Genomic DNA, 19437 nt, shown 5'->3' with positions numbered 1-19437 from the left:
TTATGACAGAAACTGGACAGAGACTGAGATAATTTTGTTGCAGTTTGCTCATTCTCTAGGTATTCTCTCCTTGGGCCAAGCAGAAGGGGAGCAAACAGGCTCTGCATGATGACCACATACTCTTTGCCCAATTATGGTAGTGACTGCTCACTGAAGCCCATTTCTGACCATGTTTAAGTTTCTTTATTAGTGTCCAACCTTTTTGGATCTGCTGGCTGCCACTAACTTTGGCTACCATTGCAAGTTGCTCACCCTGCATCTGTTGCTGGGTCCAACTCTGTCTTCCATTATGCTGCCTGTTGATTGAATTCTTTGTATCTATCCATGCTGATTTGACCACCTAGCAGTTTAACCACAGACTTTTCCCCTCACTGCCTATGAGAAACTGACTCCTGTCTTAAAAGCATATACAGTTTGCAAAATTAATATCTTTCTAAATATTTTTGGTGATAAACTGATAGGGATAAGGTTGAGACAAGGTCTCTCACACTGTAGCCCAGGCTTATTTAGAACTCACCATGTAGCCCAGGCTGGTCACTTACTTGTGCCAGTCCTCCAGCTTCAGGACTCAGGAATGCTGGCATTGCAGGTATGAGCTACCACACCTGATTCTGGGGCTCCTTTCTTAGGTATTTCTATTCCTAGTTCTTAAGTTAACAAAAATTCGCTGAGACCTCCTATTAAAAGAACATGATAGAAAAAAGTGACCTGTTCAGACTGCAAGGATGTTAAGGTCAGGGGTGTCTATAAGGCCATTTCCCTTATTTATCAGTTCAGAAGTGACATGGTTAACAGGACCAATGGCAGGGCAGAAGTTAGCTTCATGCTGGCTAAACACACACTACAACTTGGTAAGAGATGTGCAGGTTAGGGCACTGAATCCCAAACTGACCTGCCTGTGCTGATGAGTGAAAGACCAAAATCTAACACACACGCACACACGCACATGTGCAGGGAGGGAGAGAGGGAGTTTTGTTTCCCCCTAGCCTTTCTATGTTTTCTTTTTAAAGATTATATTTATTTACTTACTTATTTACTTTACTTTGTGTGTGTGTATGCCATGTCTGTGCTTGGTGCCCATGGCGTCCAGGAGGCAGCATTGGATCCTGTGGAATTGGCATGAAAGAGGCCGTGACTCATCGTGAGGGTGCAGAGAACTGAAGGGAGGTTCTCTGCAAGGGCACACACGCTGTTAACCCTTCAATATCCTATTTTTTTTCCTTAAGATAATTTTTTAAAATAAAGCTACATTGAGATAAACCTTTTATTTTTTCCTCTTTTTTTCAGCCCTAAGGAAGCATTAATCTGCTTTTTATTTATTTCCTACTTTGAATATTTCATGGAAATGGAAACACATGACATTTGGTTTCTTGTGTCTGCCTTCATTTTTATTTATCATGTTTTCAAGGCTCACTTGGTAATAGCATGTGTTAGTACTTTGGTGGGGCAGAAGTAATATTCCATATGCAGATGTACTGCTTTTTGCCCATTTCTGCAGTTGGTGAAGTTGTTTTCTCTTTTGGACGTTCTGACTACTGCTGTATAAACACTCGTGGGAAGGTTTCCAGTGGTTATGTGGGTTTGTTTGGCTGTATGACTAGGGTCAAATGGAACTGCTGGGTAGTGATGGTGTGTCCATCATTTCCTCTGTGAGTCTGATGAGACCCACATAGGTAAGAACTTACATGTTTAATACAGTGTATTAACCCCTGACAATTAACAAATGAGAAAAATTAAATTTAACATTTTCAGACCAATATGACTATCAATTTCTGTATAGTGCCAAACTGAGATACCTTATTTCAAAGTTGGCAGCGTAGCTAAAGTTGACAAGGATCCATATTGTAATATGTGTATATACATATTTGTATATGTATATATATTTATTTAAGGGACAATGATAATAGTATGTTATGTATCAATAGATTACTATTTGTATATTGCTTTGGAGAAATTTCTATTCAAGTCCTTTGTCCAATTTTTTTTTTAAGATTTATTTATTTATTATATGTAAGTACACTGTAGCTGTCTTCAGACACTCCAGAAGAGGGAGTCTGATCTCCTTACGGATGGTTGTGAGCCACCATGTGGTTGCTGGGATTTGAACTCCAGACCTTTGGAAGAGCAGTCGGGTGCTCTTACCCACTGAGCCATCTCACCAGCCCCTCCTTTGTCCAATTTTTAATTATGTTGTCTGTAAAATTTGAGTTGTAAGACTGTCTCTGGAATATCACTAGGCGTGCTTATGCACTCCTTCAATCCCAGCTCTGGGAAGCAGAGGCAGGTGGATCTTTGTGAGTTTGAGGCCAGGCTGGTGAGCTCCAGAACAGCCATGGCATGCACCATGACCACCCTACAGATAATTTGAATTTTTATGTAATTATATTTGCTAGTTATTTCCCTATTATTTGTTTGGTTGGAAGTTTATAAAATTTCATTTCTCCTGATATTTATGGTGTCGATATTCAATTTAAGTAATGAATTTGGAAATCAATTTAGGTATTAGTAAGTACTGAATATATCATTTAATTTACTTGATAAATAGCCAATATCTTATAATTTCTTGTCAATTTTTGATTTGCATATTTTCAAATATTCTTGTCTTAGAGATAGTCTGCTCTTGAACATAAACTTTTTATCTTTATTTTAGACTAAAGAGAAAAAATCTTCGATTATAACTGACCTCAGCATAATAATGGAGCCCACAGAATATTCAGAATTAAGTGAATTTGCATCTAGGTGAGCTGTTTTACAAATTTTTAAAAAATAATTTATTTTTGTGCATTGAAGATTTGCCTGCATTTATGTCTGCCATGAGTATGTCAGATGCCCTGAAACTGGAGGTGGACAGCTTGAGCTGCCATGTGGGTGCTGGGAACTGGACCTCTGAGAGAACAGCCAGTGCTCTAACCACTGAGCCAGCTCTCCAGCTCCTGACTTACAAATCTGTTGCTTTCTGGTTGATTGTTTTACTCCATAGGTTTTAAATTTTTCTTACATTATTTTTCTGTTTCTAAATACATATTAAATACTTTTTCTTTTTAAAAATTTTGTGTATATGTATTTTACCTGCATATATGTTTATATACCATGTGTGTGCAATGCCTTTGGAGGTCAGAAAATGTCACTGTATGTGTATGCTGATCACCTTTCCACTGGAGCTTTTAATATATTCATCATAACTTTGGTTTTGAGACTGGGTTTCTGTATGTGGCCATAGCTGGTTTTAACTTACCCTTCTACCTTAGCCCCTTTAGTAGCTCAGAATACATGCCAAGCCATAGGTATATTAGAGCTCCTATTTAACAAATACCAATCTCTGAGTCATTTTTGAGTCCAGGTATGCTGATTAGTTTATAATGGGCTAGTTTTTCTTGAATTTTTGTCTCATAAATTTTGGTTGGATGGCAAGCATTACCTGTGGGAAAGCAAGCTGAAGCAAATATTGAATGACTTGTGCCAACCTTTTATCATGTTGTTAATGTGGTGGACTAACTCAGTGTTAATAAACAGTTGAACTGTATTTGGGATTATTATTATTACTATTTTAAAGATATCTTTTTATTCTTTTTAGTTACATGTATGTGTGTTCACATGAGTTCAGAAGGGCAGTAGCATCAGATGCCCTGGAGCTGGAGTTAGAGGCCTAGACTTGGGTGCCTGGAACCACATGTAGGTCTTCTGAAGTCCTTCCTGTTTACTGCTGATGCATCTCTCTGCTTCAGGATTATTATTTTTCTGTGTATTATAGGGTGTGTGTGGGTGTCTCACTCTCTGTTACACAGGCTGCCCTAAATTTCTGACCATCTTGCCTTATCTTGCAGACACATGGCACCACTGATCAGTGTTGCGTAGGGTCGCAGGCCTAGTGAAGGCCTTGGAACAGGAGGGTTTTCACTACTGCTCTTCTTCCAGAAGCAATTATTCTTTGTCTTAGCATCAGAAGCTATCTTGGTCTTCTCTCAGAGGCAGATGGTTGACCTTCTTCTCTTTTGATAGCCATGAATGTTTTTTCTTTCATTGCTTTGCTGTCTCACCTTCAGTCACTTAAAGTCTCTGATTCTGACAGGATTTTGAGGCTGCATGCCTATACTCCAGCAGCAGCTGGTCCCTTTTTGCATGTGTATGCTAGTAATAGTTCTTTCTGGAATTCCACCATAGCAAGTCTTTCTGGTACAGCGCTTTTGTATGTATGGCTCATTTCTCTCAGGGCTGGGCAAACTATGCCTAAGAAGTGTTAAGAAGAAGTATCTCAATGAAACACATCCATGCCCATTCTTTTACATACTGTCTATAATTGACCTCATGGTATAGAGTAATTACGATAAAAATCCAATCGAGACACATTTCCTATTAGGCCGTTTGCGAAAGGTTGGCTGACTTCTGCTGTAGGCTCTCCCTAGAAATAGTGCTGGTTGTATGTTTAGCTTTAAGACACTGTGAAGCTACTTTCCCAAGTGATTACTGCCTTGCATTTCCACCAGCAACATCTAAGACTTCTAGTTGCCCACATTCTCTTCAATACTTGCTTATTTCTTCCTGATTTGTGAAGTGAATTCTTTTTTTTTTCTTTAATTTTAGAGACAGGTTCTCACTAGCCCAAGCTGGTATGGAATTTATGGTCTTCTTGACCCTCTCAAGTGCTGAGATTAAAGGTGTATGCCACCATGCCTGGTTCAACACTTAGTCATTTTTCTTTCTTTTCTGTTTTTAAGCTCCACTAGAATATATTTGTTTCATGTCCCTGATTGTTGGCTGTGTGTCTTTACATGTTGCTGTCCATTTGTCCTCTTCAAAGTTTCATTCTGTGTTTTTTACTTTGACTTCATTATTTTCTCTCCATTCCTTTGAAAATTCATACGTGCATTTTCCAAGGCATGTACTTTTGTCTTTTTATTTCTTATCAGTACCTGTCAAGTTTTTGATGAGCACCTTTTCCTTTTGTTTTTGAGCTATCCCAGAGCTCATGGGGCTAGTTTTTATGTTTTCTCTTCTTAAAGGTTCTTTTGTCCTTGCCTCAGCGTTTTTACTTTCTCACAGAGTTTTAAAAGCTACGTATGGTACAGGCATACAGCTTCTGTTCATTTTTTACCCAGAAGGGTAGAGTTTTATAGTGTGCCTTCCATTGCAGTGGTAACTCCATGCTTCACCTCACAAAGGTCTGTGATCTTATCCACTGATGTGTGTGGCGCTAAAACCTTAATCCTGGCTTTTACAGGATCTACTAGGCCTCCCCCATTCTTCTATGTATGCTTCTTCCTTTTTGGGAGGTGGGGGTTTTTTGAGACAGGGTTTCTAAACTCTAGCCCTGATTATCCTAAAACTCACTCTGTAGACCAGGCTGACCTCGAACTCAGAAATGTGCCTGCATGCTTCTTTTAAAATTTTGTTTTATATGTATGAGTGTTTTTTCTGCATGAAGGTAAAGGGTCTGAGGGTATGAAAGCTTAGGTTAATTATGAGAGTCTAAGAAAGTATTTTAAGGTATGTAAATACAAGTTGTAAAGGTCTAAGACAGTGATTTAAAGTATATAGGAATAAAAAAATGTTCCAGACTTCTTTCCCTCTCTCTATGCTTTTGTTATACCAAGACTTCAAAACCTCAGAATTTTGACATTAATCAATGGAGTTCTGATAAGCTATTAATCTAGCTCTAGTGAAGTACTACTAATGTCATAATCACAAGCTCAACATTTTAAATTTCCTTTGGTTGTCTTCTAAGTGTAGACTTAGAAATTGCTTCTCAATCATGAGGTAGACAGAATGACCAGGTAACCAAAATGGTTGGATTATATAGAGGGGCAGCTGCAAGGAGGGAAGCGCAGGCCAGTACCTGGACTGGAGAAGTTTAGGGTAGGGGGCAGGATATGCCTGCAGCAAGCCATAACAGGGAAGGACTAAGGGATGTGGAAGAACCTGGCAGCTAGTGTCCACCTTGATATGTTAAATAGGCACCTCAGCCATTCTAGGTTTGAGAGCTAACACTAGGTATTTGTACCATGTGTGTGCCTGGTCCCCATGAAGGTCAAAAGAGGGTGCTACATCCCCTTGAAGTGGAGTTACAGACAGTTGATGAGCTGCCATGTGGTGCTGGAAACTGAGCCTGGGTCCTCTAGACACTGAGCTACCTCTTCAGCCTTTTCTGTGCTTCTTTACTTAATTTTTCTCTTAGTATATCTAGAGTGTGTGTGTGTGTGTGTGTGTGTGTGTGTGTGTGTGTGTGTGTGTATGTATATGTATATGTATATGTACACACACACACACACACACACACACACACACACACATATATTGTATAAAATGTGTCCACCCTTCCCTGAGGACAAGGTCTTTAGTGCTTGTACCCAAACCTGCAACATAGTAGGTTTCCAATTAAAAAAAAAAGCATCATGTTTTCATAGACTTAGTTGAGTAGACTGATACTTTGCCATTGAAAAACACCTATTTATTGAGACAGCATAAACGTTCATAAGAGAGAACAATTCTTAGGAGACCTAGTTAGTAAACTGCTGGAAGTACACAGTGTAGCTTATGGCACAGTCGCCACAGGCTGTCAGAGCTCTCTCCTTACTCTTCCTGCACATCATGCCTAATCAGTGTCCTGAGGTCTGACTCCATAGGTAGGCTTTGCCAAGTTTTTAACTTTTTTTTTTTTTGTATATCTTTAAACTTCATGGAAATGTAGCTTTGTCATTTATACTCTTATCATCTTGCTTCTTTTACTTATTAACATATTTATAAGACTAGTCTGTGTAGTCATTTGAAGTTGTATTTTATGTATTTTTTAATTTATTCTTAGATGATATCCACTCCTCCCTTCTGTTCCTTCATCTCTTGGACCCAACACCCAAAACATCACCTTACAACTTTATGTCTTCTTTTTGCCCCTGAGTGATCTGAATCCAACCAGTGCTTCCCATTACGTACATGGGTGTGGTGCTGTTCACTGGGGCATGCACAACCTACCAGGGCCACATCTCTGGAGAAAATGACTTTCTCGGGGCTGGAGGGTTGGTTCAGGGGCACAGAGCACTCACTGTTCAGTTCTAGCACCATGTTGGCAGCTCGTAACTGCCTGTAATGCCAGCTCTAGGAGAACAAAGCACAGGCTCCCTGTCTTCTGTCTGCACCTCTGTGATCAGAAGCGACATCGGCCATCAGAGCACACAGATGGCAGAATCTGGGAGTACAAAGGTTTGTTTGTTTTTGTTTTTTCCTCTGCCCAGGTTCCCATAGATAGCAGCTGCTGTGCCAAGAGCTGAACTTGACTGAATGGCAATGGCAAAGTCACACACACTGACAAATATATATAATTATATAATTTATATATATATATATATATATATATATATACATATATATATATATATATATATAGTGTGTGTGTGTGTACTTTGCTATTGCAAGTATAGTCTGTAATCTCCATTAATCATGGATCTGTCCATTTTTTTCTCTTTATGTTATAGTTTTCATTTGAACATAGTGACATGCATGCATTGAAATTTCCACTAGATAATATTATAATTTCTTTTCTTCTTTCCTTTTTTCTCCTCTCTTCTGCTCTCCTCTTCTTTTCTTTGTTTAGAAAAACCTAGCCTGGATGGCCTGATACTCCTTTAGCAGGCTAGGCAGGCCTTGAACGCACAGAGATCTGCCTGCCTTTGCCTTAAGAGTGCTGAACTTGAAAGTCTGTGTCACCACACCTGGTTATTTTAATGATACATCATTTAAATATCATAAGAGAACACTGTTTTATTTCCAGTAGAAGATTGTCTTTTTACTGTTTCTGTTGGAACTGCTTTGGAATATAAACCACACATTCAGTATCCTAGCTGTAGTACCCTAATACTCTTAAACACTCTAGAGTTTTTTATTTTTGTTTTTGCTTGCTTATTTGGTTGCTTTTTGCAGTGGTAGGAAATGATCCCCGGCCTTATCTACTAAGGAAATGCTGAGCAATGTCAGAGCTCTGCGTGTTAAAGTGTGCATTTTACCTTCTGGAAGTATAGTGGGATGATTAGTTTTCTAGCATGCCATCTATGGTCCAGTTTTTGTACTTGATTTCATAATCCCTTTCATTTTGTTCTTTTCTCTGAGATCTATGATACAATCTAAGGTCAGATGTTTACTTGTCATGTCTCTAACGTCCTTTTATCTGGAACAATACAGGACCTTTGCCATTTCTGACTTTGCCATCTTTAGAAATAGAATTTTTTCATTTTTTATTTTCTCTTTGAAAATGTCATTCAATCCTTTTTAACAGTATTCATTCCCTCCCCACCACTCCTCCTAGATCCACCCTCCTCCCTACTTTGTTTTTTGAATCCATCAAATCCACTTTTGGGTGTGTGTGCTCTCACTAGTCAGTATACCCTTAAAGAATGCAACTTCTCCTTCTCCCAGCAGCTGTCAAACTACCAATAGCTCCTGAGCTAGGGTAAGACATTGTGCCAGTTTCTCTCTCCATGCTGGGATTTTGTCTGTCTTGAACTTGCAGCTGTCTTGTGCATGCTGTCACCACAGCTATAAATCCATATGTGCAAATTATATCTTATATCTTGGGTATCCTAGGTTTGGGGCTAATATCCACTTATCAGTGAATACATATTGTGTGAGTTTCTTTGTGAATGTGTTACCTCACTCAGGATGATGCCCTCCAGGTCCATCCATTTGGCTAGGAATTTCATAAATTCATTCTTTTTAATAGCTGAGTAGTACTCCATTGTGTAGATGTACCACATTTTCTGTATCCATTCCTCTGTTGAGGGGCATCTAGGTTCTTTCCAGCTTCTGGCTATTATAAATAAGGCTGCTATGAACATAGTGGAGCATGTGTCCTTCTTACCTGTTGGGGCATCTTCTGGATATATGCCCAGGAGAGGTATTGCTGGATCCTCCGGTAGTACTATGTCCAGTTTTCTGAGGAACCGCCAGACTGATTTCCAGAGTGGTTGTACAAGCCTGCACTCCCACCAACAATGGAGGAGTGTTCCTCTTTCTCCACATCCTCGCCAGCATCTGCTGTCACCTGAATTTTTGATCTTAGCCATTCTGACTGGTGTGAGGTGGAATCTCAGGGTTGTTTTGATTTGCATTTCCCTGATGATTAAGGATGTTGAACATTTTTTCAAGTGCTTCTCTGCCATTCGGTATTCCTCAGGTGAGAATTCTTTGTTCAGTTCTGAGCCCCATTTTTTAATGGGGTTATTTGATTTTCTGAAGTCCACCTTCTTGAGTTCTTTATATATGTTGGATATTAGTCCCCTATCTGATTTAGGATAGGTAAAGATCCTTTCCCAATCTGTTGGTGGTCTTTTTGTCTTATTGACGGTGTCTTTTGCCTTGCAGAAACTTTGGAGTTTCATTAGGTCCCATTTGTCGATTCTCGATCTTACAGCACAAGCCATTGCTGTTCTGTTCAGGAATTTTTCCCCTGTGCCCATATCTTCAAGGCTTTTCCCCACTTTCTCCTCTATAAGTTTCAGTGTCTCTGGTTTTATGTGAAGTTCCTTGATCCACTTAGATTTGACCTTAGTACAAGGAGATAAGTATGGATCGATTCGCATTCTTCTACACGATAACAACCAGTTGTGCCAGCACCAATTGTTGAAAATGCTGTCTTTCTTCCACTGGATGGTTTTAGCTCCCTTGTCGAAGATCAAGTGACCATAGGTGTGTGGGTTCATTTCTGGATCTTCAATTCTATTCCATTGGTCTACTTGTCTGTCTCTATACCAGTACCATGCAGTTTTTATCACAATTGCTCTGTAGTAAAGCTTTAGGTCTGGCATGGTGATTCCGCCAGAAGTTCTTTTATCCTTGAGAAGACTTTTTGCTATCCTAGGTTTAAGACTGAAGTGTGGACACTATGCCCCTCCTTAGATTTGGGAACAAAACACCCATGGAAGGAGTTACAGAGACGGAGTTTGGAGCTGAGATGAAAGGATGGACCATGTAGAGACTGCCATAGCCAGGGATCCACCCCATAATCAGCATCCAAACGCTGACACCATTGCATACACTAGCAAGATTTTATTGAAAGGACGCAGATGTAGCTGTCTCTTGTGAGACTATGCCGGGGCCCAGCAAACACAGAAGTGGATGCTCACAGTCAGCTAATGGATGGATCATAGGGCTCCCAATGGAGGAGCTAGAGAAAGTAGCCAAGGAGCTAAAGGGATCTGCAACCCTATAGGTGGAACAACATTATGAGCTAACCAGTACCCCGGAGCTCTTGACTCTAGCTGCATATATATCAAAAGATGGCCTAGTCGGCCATCACTGGAAAGAGAGGCCCATTGGACTTGCAAACTTTATATGCCCCAGTACAGGGGAATACCAGGGCCAAAAAGGGGGAGTGGGTGGGCAGGGGAGTGGGGGTGGGTGGATATGGGGGACTTTTGGTATAGCATTGGAAATGTAAATGAGTTAAATACCTAATAAAAAATGGAAAAAAAAAATCCATATGTGCAACTGCCCTGTTACGTCCAGAAAACAGTTTTATTTTAGGTATCACTGCCTCTGGTTTGTACAATGTTTCCTCCTTGTCTTCCACAATGAACCCTGAGCCTTGGAGGATGGGGTGTGATCTATATGTCCTACTTAGGGCCGAGCATCCCACAGTCTCTGCACCTTTATCAGTTTTGGGTCTCTGTGTTAATCACCATCTACTGCAAAAAGAAGCTTCTCTGATGAAGGCTGAGAAACATCCATATCTGTATCCGTTTTGCAGAATAAGAGCAGTGAGTTCAGTATAACTGGACACCACGTCTAGCTGCAGTAGAAGAGAATGTATCCAGTCCTACTACGACTTGATATGACCCAGAGGAGGTCTCCCTTTCTCTGAGGAGAAAGGTGTGGTACATAGTGGGGCAGGAGGAGGGAGAGGAAGCGCCAATCCAGATATAAAGTTAATTAATTAATGGGAAAAAGGGGGTAAGTGCTACATTAGTCCCTATAACCTGTTTAATTCAGGTTCTTGCCCCCATTAATGGTACTAGATATGATTTCACTTGTTTTCCAATAGAAATATTCTTTTTTCTTCTTTTGATCAATTAATGTTAGGCATCCTTGAGAAAATATTGTATGGGTGATAGACATTTTTCTTCTCAGCATATCTCCCTCTCCAATCTGATAGTCTTAGAATAACTTATTACTTTATAGTAGTTAAACATACTGGAATTCATTATAACATTTTATATGTGTACCTAATGTAGTTCAGTTATTTTTTAAATTTTATTTGTTTATTTATTATATGTAAATACGCTGTAGCTGTCTTCATACACCCCAGAAGAGGGAGTCAGATCTCGTTACAGATGGTTGTGAGTCACCATGTAGTTGCTGGGATTTGAACTCCAGACCTTCAGAAGAGCAGTCAGGTGCTCTTACCCACTGAGCCATCTCACCAGCCTGTTCAGTCATTTTTATTTACTGTTTCTTTTGCCCCCTTCCTCTTCTCAACTCACTCTACCTTCTAATTTTTCGTCTTTGTGTGTGTGTGCATATAACACAATGTTGTCTGAGAATGGTAACTTTTTCACTCTTGCATGTTCCCCTCATTTTCCAGTAGAATTTGTTTTTGTGCTTGAAAAACAAATCTGTATTACTATTTTTCTATTATTTTATTCATTTACATTACAAAAGTTGCCCCTCTTCCTGGTCTTCCCTTCCCCAAGTTCTTCCCCCATCCCACGCTGCCTCTAAGAGGGTGTTCCCCCACCTGCCCACCCACTCCCACCTCGCCAACACCAGCATTCCTCTTCCCTGGGGCATCAAGTTTCCACAGGATTAAGTGCATTCTCTCCCACTAAGACCAGACAAAGCAGTCCTGCTACACATGTGCCCAGGACCACGGAACTCTGAGGGGTCCAGGTTACTTGACACTGCCATTCTTCCTATGGGGTTGCAATCTCCTTCCGTCCTTCTCCCAACTCTCCCATGGGAGGTCCCTGACCTCAATCTAATGGTTGGCTATAAGTATCTGCATTTGTCTCAGTCAGGTGCTGGTAGAGCCTCTCAGAGGGCAGCCATGCCAGGCTCCTATCTGCACACACAATATGGCCTCAGTAACAGTGTCAGGATTTGGTCTGTGCACATGGGATGGATTCCAAGTTGGGTTGGTCACTGAGTCGCCTTTCTTTCAGTCTCTGCTCCATTTTTGTCCCTGCATTTCTTTTAGACAGGAACAATTCTGGGTCAAAAAATTTTGAAGATGGGTACATGGCCCCCTGCCTCAACTGGGGGCCGTGTCTCTATTATTTTTTAATATATTGTGTTCATGTCTCTATATTGCTGGGATTGCGTCCATCAGTCCCATTTTGATGAGTACTTTTGAAGTTTTTAGTGTGTGTGTGTTTGTACCCTCAGAGGCAAAAGATACAGTAAAACTAGACTTCTAAGTAGTTCTGAAGTACCAGATAGAAATGTTGGTAACTGAACTTGGGTCCTCTAAAAGAGAAGTAAATGTCCTTAACCACTGAGCATTTTCCCCAACCCCGTTAAGTAATTTCTTAATATTTTTATTTATGTTAGTTATCAATATATCTGCAAATTGGTCACTAGAAATCCTTTTGAACTGGCTCCTGCAGCCATATGATGCTACTTTATATGTTGATGATATTCTTTGCATATCTTCAAGCAGTTTCTTATAATTTGATATTAAAAGGTTTCCAGAAATTACAATATATAAAACCTCTTGTGTCCCATCCATAGATTGAGGACTTTTAGTTGGGACTGGTATTTGAAGCCAAGATGGGGCACAAGATGTATTCATTGCTTTTGGAGTGTTTTGTTTCTTGGTGTTTTCAGGAGACAGAACTAGGAAATCTGTGCTTATACTCAGTCACACACACATGAAATCATAGGACCTTTTATATCCATATGTGAACAAGTGTGTATAATGGAGTCATGAATTCGTGCCAGTACTTCTGCTTTTATTCTAGTTCATCTTTATACTGTGTTTACACATGCTCCTGTTTCACGTTTGTATGTTCCTCCTTCCATACTGAGACTTGGCTCCTAAGAATATCAACCCTTGCCTTAATCTTACTGTTTTTCCTAGTAAAAATCTGCTTGTAATGAATTGTTTCAGCTTCTGCTGCTGCTATTGCTTCTCCTCCTCCTCCTCTTCCTCTTTCTCTTCCCCACCCCCCTCCTTCTTTTTTTTTTTGTTTTTTGTTTTTTGTTTTTTGTTTTGTTTTTTCGAGACAGGGCTTCTCTGTAAAGCCCTGGCTGTCCTGGAACTCACTTTGTAGACCAGGCTGGCCTCAAACTCAGAAATCCGCCTGCCTCTGCCTCCCGAGTGCTGGGATTAAAGGCATGCGCCACCATGCCCTGCTCTTTCTCCTTCTTAAAAGTCTTCTTCATCTGTATGTTTGAAAGTTTTCTTTTGTATATAGAAATTTTACTTGACAGTTTGGGCTTTTAGGTTTTTTTTTAAATCCTCTAAATAAAGATATCCACCTATATTAAGAATTTGACATGAAGTCTGTTTTATTTCTTCTTACTGTTCTGTATTAAATACACTGGTTTATAATTTGGTTGTGGTAGTGGTTATTCAACTCTGTTCATTTGATAATAATTGTAAAATTGTACATCACAGAAAGAAATTTGGTATATCTGAATTTAAAATACAAGTATTATAAAGACCATGCTCTGTGTTAGTCTCTTAGTCTAAGAATACAGTAATGAATAAATTAGTTTCTGGTTTCACAAAGCCTGGTGCCCACAACCTAACTATTGTAGACAAGAGACAGGAATAAACACCTTGAGGTGGCATGAAGATACAAGGATAATTGATTTACTAGCAGGAAGTCTAAGAGGGAAAATAAATTTACTAACAGAGTCCATAAGTGGCACTATTCAAGGTTGAGAGTCCACTGGTAGCACCTGGATTGGCACCATTGTAGAGGAATCTCTACATAGTGTTGCTTCCCCAAAAGACAGAATGATGCTTCTCCTCCTCTATACAGATGCCACTGGTGATAGGCTGGCAGAAAATTGTCTGGGGACTGGTGGTTGATGGGTTAAACAAGTGACAATTCAGTCTGTCATGGCACCTCATTCACTGATGCTTATCCTATCTACAGTCTTCTCTGAGGAGCAGTGGCAGCTGCTGGACCAAGAGTGCTTGTGCTTTTCACTGTGTTCCTTTTTTGTATCCATTTATCACAAGTGGCTAGATTTTACTGGTTAGATACCAGAAGTGTTGATATTATTGCCTAGCTTTTGCTCTTTTTATTACTAGCATTCCAATAACATTCTTTTTATTACTTGATGTACATACAGAAAAGCAGTTTTTCTATAGTAGAAATTTTCAATCCTAATTAAGCCTTTATAAAAGACATATAATCCAAATGTTTTATTTATAAGCCATATGCCTAGATTGTGCTATAATAACTTTTTCCCCAGCTATAAAGTATATCTTTAATTTTTTCAAACCTTATTTTTAATGATGGTTCTTAAACACTTTAAACCCCCTTTTAGCCCACCACCTATCATAGGTAGTGAAAAAGAAAGGATATGGGGGGCGGGTGGTGGACCTGTTTAGAAAGATTCTTTGGAGCAACTCCCATCAGTGTTGTTGGCAGTTCAGTTCTCAGGTTAGCAGCAGCAGCTCAATCCACTTGGTAGATTCTGGATAGCAACAATGGTGACGCAACCTACCAGAGAGACAGCCAGGCCTCAGCCTCAGCTCAAGTCAGCAGGAGGGACCAGGAAGAATGCCAGAAGTTCTTGCTGTGCCTCTCTCAGGGAAGCAAAGATCAGCAAAGACTGGATACCCACAAGCACTGCACAGCTAGCTTTATAAGCAAGTGAAGCTTAGCTCCCATCACTGTCCATTGAGTCCTGTTTATACCCTCCAAACATCACATGTCCTACACATGTCTTGCCTCAGCACATGCATCTGTCTCAGCTGACATCACTGCCAATCAGCCTGAGTCCTCCGAAGCAGCAAGAAGCTGCAACACACCACCAGAAGTTTTTTAGTGTGTTTCTCTCTGTGGAGTCCCAACAAATGCAACCCAACTACGCCATGTACATGCATGTTGCTAGTAAAGAATCCTTTCTTGTGCTTGCTTTAGCAGAACAGCCTCTCTCCTGTGTCTACTTCAGCGAAAAATTCCTTCATGAGTCAGCCTTAGCCTTTCACACCTGTGTCCACTTTAATGAAATGTTCCTTCACATGTTTGCCCCAGCAAAATACCAGCCAACAGACTTTCCAAAGAACCCTTAAGTTTCCACTCAATAAAGCCCCTTGTTATTGCTGTTTCTCCTGGCCAGTGGCTTTCTCCTCCTCTCTGTCTCTCTGTCTCTCCCTGTCTCCCTCTCCCCCTCTCCCCCTCCCTTCCTCCCTCCCTCCCTCCCTTCCTTCCTTTCTCCCTCCCTCTCTACCTCTATCTGCAACCCCTTCTCAAACCTCCAGTCCCACCTTTCTCCCTCCAGTGCCCAATCACAGGCTCTAGCCCTTTACTGACCAGTTAAATTAGGGAGAAGGTTCACATGGCATCATTTGAGTATCATCAAGCACTAGTTCCCAGGATTTGCTTGTCAGGCCCACATCTTACATCACAATTGTTTCATAATAGTTCCTACTATATGTTGCTTATTACTGTAAAAGAGCCTTTTTCATTGGGCAAAAAAGGGGAAATGTTGTGTGTTGGTCTGATGCTGCTTATATTCTAATGCTAAATACTCCTCAGTGCTAAAAAGCCCTCAAGATTTTTCTTTATAGATACTGCCAGCTTGCCTAGTTCCCAGTGTGCTTTGGAGAGGCTAACTTTCATTCTGGCCACTGGTCTCCACTGTTCCCTTAGCAGAGAAGTGTCTTTCAGGGACAGTGTAATTGATACTCCTGATCCATTGTTTTAAGGGATCATATGTAAAGCTTTACAAGTGAGGGAGTGAAATCATAAACATATGCTAATTGATGAACTTTGGGACTATAAATACATATACTGTATCATATACATATATACATATGTGTGTGTGTATATATATATATATATATGTGTGTGTGTGTGTGTGTGTGTGTGTGTGTGTGTATTTTCTTGCTAGCCCTGCTCTCCCACCTTCTAACTATGTGGTTGGCCTTTCCGGTATCCAGCTATCCAGCCCTGGCTTGCTGGTACCTAGGGTTCTCACTCAAGAACTTGTATAAGCTGGGTGTGGTGGCGCATGCCTTTAATCCCAGCACTAGAGGCAGGCAGATTTCTGAGTTCGAGGCCAGCCTGGTCTACAAAGGACAGGACAGGACAGCCAGGGCTATGCAGAGAAACCCTGTCTCGAAAAACCAAAAAAAAAAAAAAAAAAAACAACTTGTATAAGATAGAAAATTCATATAAAAAAGGCCCATTACTTAGCATTCATCAAATAGGATTTCCTGGAGGATGTGGCATTTGAGTGGTTGAAAGTTGAATTGGTTCAAAATTTGACTAGGGCATTCCAGGCTAAAATAGCTCTGGCAATTAGCGTTAGCTGTCACAGAAAAATATTCAAGTACAGGGTTCAACATATAGAATAACGTGTGTGAATAGAAAGAAAATAAGAAATAAATGTAAAGTAAGCCTGTAATTTCATACTACTTATTAATCATAGCATATTACTCTTAACAGAGCAGAAGAAAAAAGAGATTTGCTCATGTTTTTCCGAAGTCTGCATTTTTTTGTGGAGTGGTGTGAATATCGTGAGAACACATTTAAGCATTTCAAGGTAAAGTCTGAAGTCTTTGAATATAAATATATACAAAAAAATGGGCTGGTATTGATTGTGGTGAGTCATAGCTTTCTTTTTTTTCTTTTCTTTTTTTCTGGACAGTGTCTCACTATGTAGCTCTGACTATTCTGGAACTGTGCAGACCAGGCTGGCTTCAAACTCATAGGGATCCACCTGGCTCTACCTCTTGAGTGCTAAGATTAAAGCCATGTACCAAAGTCTTGCTTTAAATTTCAAAGAATATTTCCACTGATCTCATAAATTAGCAATCACTTGTAATAAATGAATGAGAAGCTTCTGTATAAATCAATAAATAATTGATATAGAATTTTATTTTGACTATTCATTATAGTCTAACTTACTTGTAAATTCTATGTTTTGAAAATTCCGCCTTTCAGGAATGCATAAATTACAAGAATAAATGTGTGTAAAGAGTATATAGTGCCTGGTGTGGTTGTGAACGCCTTTGAATCCCACACTCATAAGGCAGAAACAGGCATGAGTTGGAGACCAATTTGATCTCCATAGTGAGTTCCAAGATAGCCAAGACTATGTAGAATGTTGACTGTCTCAACAACCCTATTTATATATTGTTATAAAACAATATAATCTGAGTTGTTCTTCGATTTCTTTCTTGAGAGACTTGAGGTTCTTGTCATACTTTTACTTCTTTGGTTAGAGTTACCCCCAAGATATTTTATATTATTTGTGACTATTGTGAAGGGTGTTATTTCTCTATTTTCTTTCTCAGCCTGTTTATCATTTGTATAAAGGAAAGCTACTGATTTGCTTGATTTAATTTTATATCCAGCCACTTTGCTGAAGTTGTTTATCAGCTGTGGAAGTTCTCTGGTGGAGTTTGGGGTTGCTTATAACTTCTATGCTGAACTGTTTTGAACTGCTGGATTATTGTACATCTTGAGTATAAATATTGAAGCATGATTTTTATGAAGTAATGGTTTTAAGTCTAATGGAAATGCTTTAAAGACTGCTGTAAAAAATGTTTAGGGGCATAAGCAAAAGCTGTTTTTCTGTGTTCTAATCCCTCCCATCCTACTTATTTCCATGGCATTGTTATTAACAGCTATGCGCCCACACAAAAACCTGTTCTGAGTGAATCAGCATGAATCACATTTCAAGATTCTAGTCCTTCAGTAACCTATAGCTATTATTATTTTAAAGACTGGTACTGAGCCTCTTGTATTTGGGGTTCAATTCTTCGTTTATTATTATTAAATTCATTCTACTTGGTTGAGTTTATAAAATTTGTCAGACATCAGGCTTTCTCCAGATGAAACATGGAGAATGAAAAGTCTCCATACTGCAGTCCCTCAAGTCATTCTTATGATTTTATTCTATTTCTTTAATATATTTATTTCTGGGCACTCTAATTTTATATCACTTATAAGTATGTAAATATGGCAATATTATTGTTTGTTTTATTGTATTTTTATAAAAAGTCTTGAAGTTAATAGGTATGAGTCATCTTTCTTGGTTCTTTTTCAACAGTTTTTGTTTGTTTATATGGGGTCTTTGGATAGTCTATATAAATTTTAGAGTAGATTCTTTTTTTAATGCTCCTGGAAAAACATCACTGATACTTTTTATTCTTTTATGTATATTGTCTTAGTGTTCTCTTACTGTGAAGAGACACCATGACCAACTTATAGAAGAAAGCATTCAGTTGGGGGCTTGCTTACATTTCAGAGGGCTAGTCCACTATTATCATGGCACAGAGCATAGCAACAGGCAGGCATGGTGCTTGAGAAATAGTTGTAAGTTCACATCTGTTACAGACTTTGAGAGATATGCTGGGCCTGGCTGGCATGGGCTTTTGAAACCTCCAAGGCCACCCTGCCACCCCCAGTGGCACACCTACTCCAACCTTCTAATCCTTCTTAGAACCAGTTCACTTCCTGGTCACTGAATATTCAAATATATGAGCCAGTGGGGGTTGTTCTTATTTAAAACACCACATATGTCTTCGGGGTGTATGTGTGTGTGTTTTTTGCAGTATTCATAATGTATAAATAATTTTAAAAAGATCTCATTTTCATCTCATATGTATAAGTGTTTTACTGCACTTTGTAAGTACTACATATGTGTGCATTGCCAGAGGAGGAGAGTATTGGATTCCCTGGTACTGGAGTTGTTGGTATTGGAATCAAACTTGGGTCCTTTGCAAGAGCAGTAGGTTCTCTTAATCTCTGAACCATATCTTCTCCAATCTTGGTATGAATAGTTTTCTTTTATTTTAAGACTTTCTTGAGTTAAAATTGTCAAGAGTAAAACACTGGTATAATAGAGTGGACTCAAGAATAATTTTACTTGTATTGTTTTTCTTGCTTCATTCTGGATCTTACTTAATTTTCAATATAAGGTATAAACTACCTATACTCAAATTATCTTATCAGGGAATCCCAAGTTATTTAAGCAAATTCTATAACTTACAATTTTTACTAATGTTCTTTCTCTCAATTATGGTTTTACCTAAACCATTGATTTTTAACCTTGAAAATTTATCTTATAATTATCTTATGGTATTTTCTCATTAAATTTTATTAAACAAAGCATATAGAAGGCTGGGGATATAGACCAGTGATCTTGTATAGCATGCTCAAGGCACTCTGCTCAGTCCCCAGAGCAACATACGCCTTGAAAATACCAAACTATGTGTGTTTGTGTGCATGTGTAGATGAGTACACTTTTCTTGTTAAAACTGGA

The 19437-nt window shown here is 39.3% G+C and overlaps 1 protein-coding gene across 8 annotated transcripts in view; it reads left to right on the top strand.

Annotated features, from left to right (window-relative positions):
* Positions 1-19437, top strand: part of Cenpp (centromere protein P) — a 188926-nt gene that overhangs the window by 8986 nt on the left and 160503 nt on the right. For all 8 annotated transcript variants that reach the window (XR_873273.3, XR_003950462.1, XM_030247350.1 and 5 more), the window contains 2 exons: positions 2651-2739; positions 16614-16710. Coding sequence is in view for 6 of the 8 variants with exons in the window: in NM_025495.3 (NP_079771.1) it covers positions 2651-2739; positions 16614-16710 (186 nt within the window). In the remaining 2 variants the exon portion in view is untranslated. The remainder of the gene's footprint in view (positions 1-2650; positions 2740-16613; positions 16711-19437) is intronic.

Source organism: Mus musculus, chromosome 13 (assembly GCF_000001635.26).
Source record: "Mus musculus strain C57BL/6J chromosome 13, GRCm38.p6 C57BL/6J".
Taxonomy (NCBI): Eukaryota; Metazoa; Chordata; class Mammalia; order Rodentia; family Muridae; genus Mus; species Mus musculus.
This window is presented reverse-complemented; position numbering and strand designations above follow the sequence as displayed.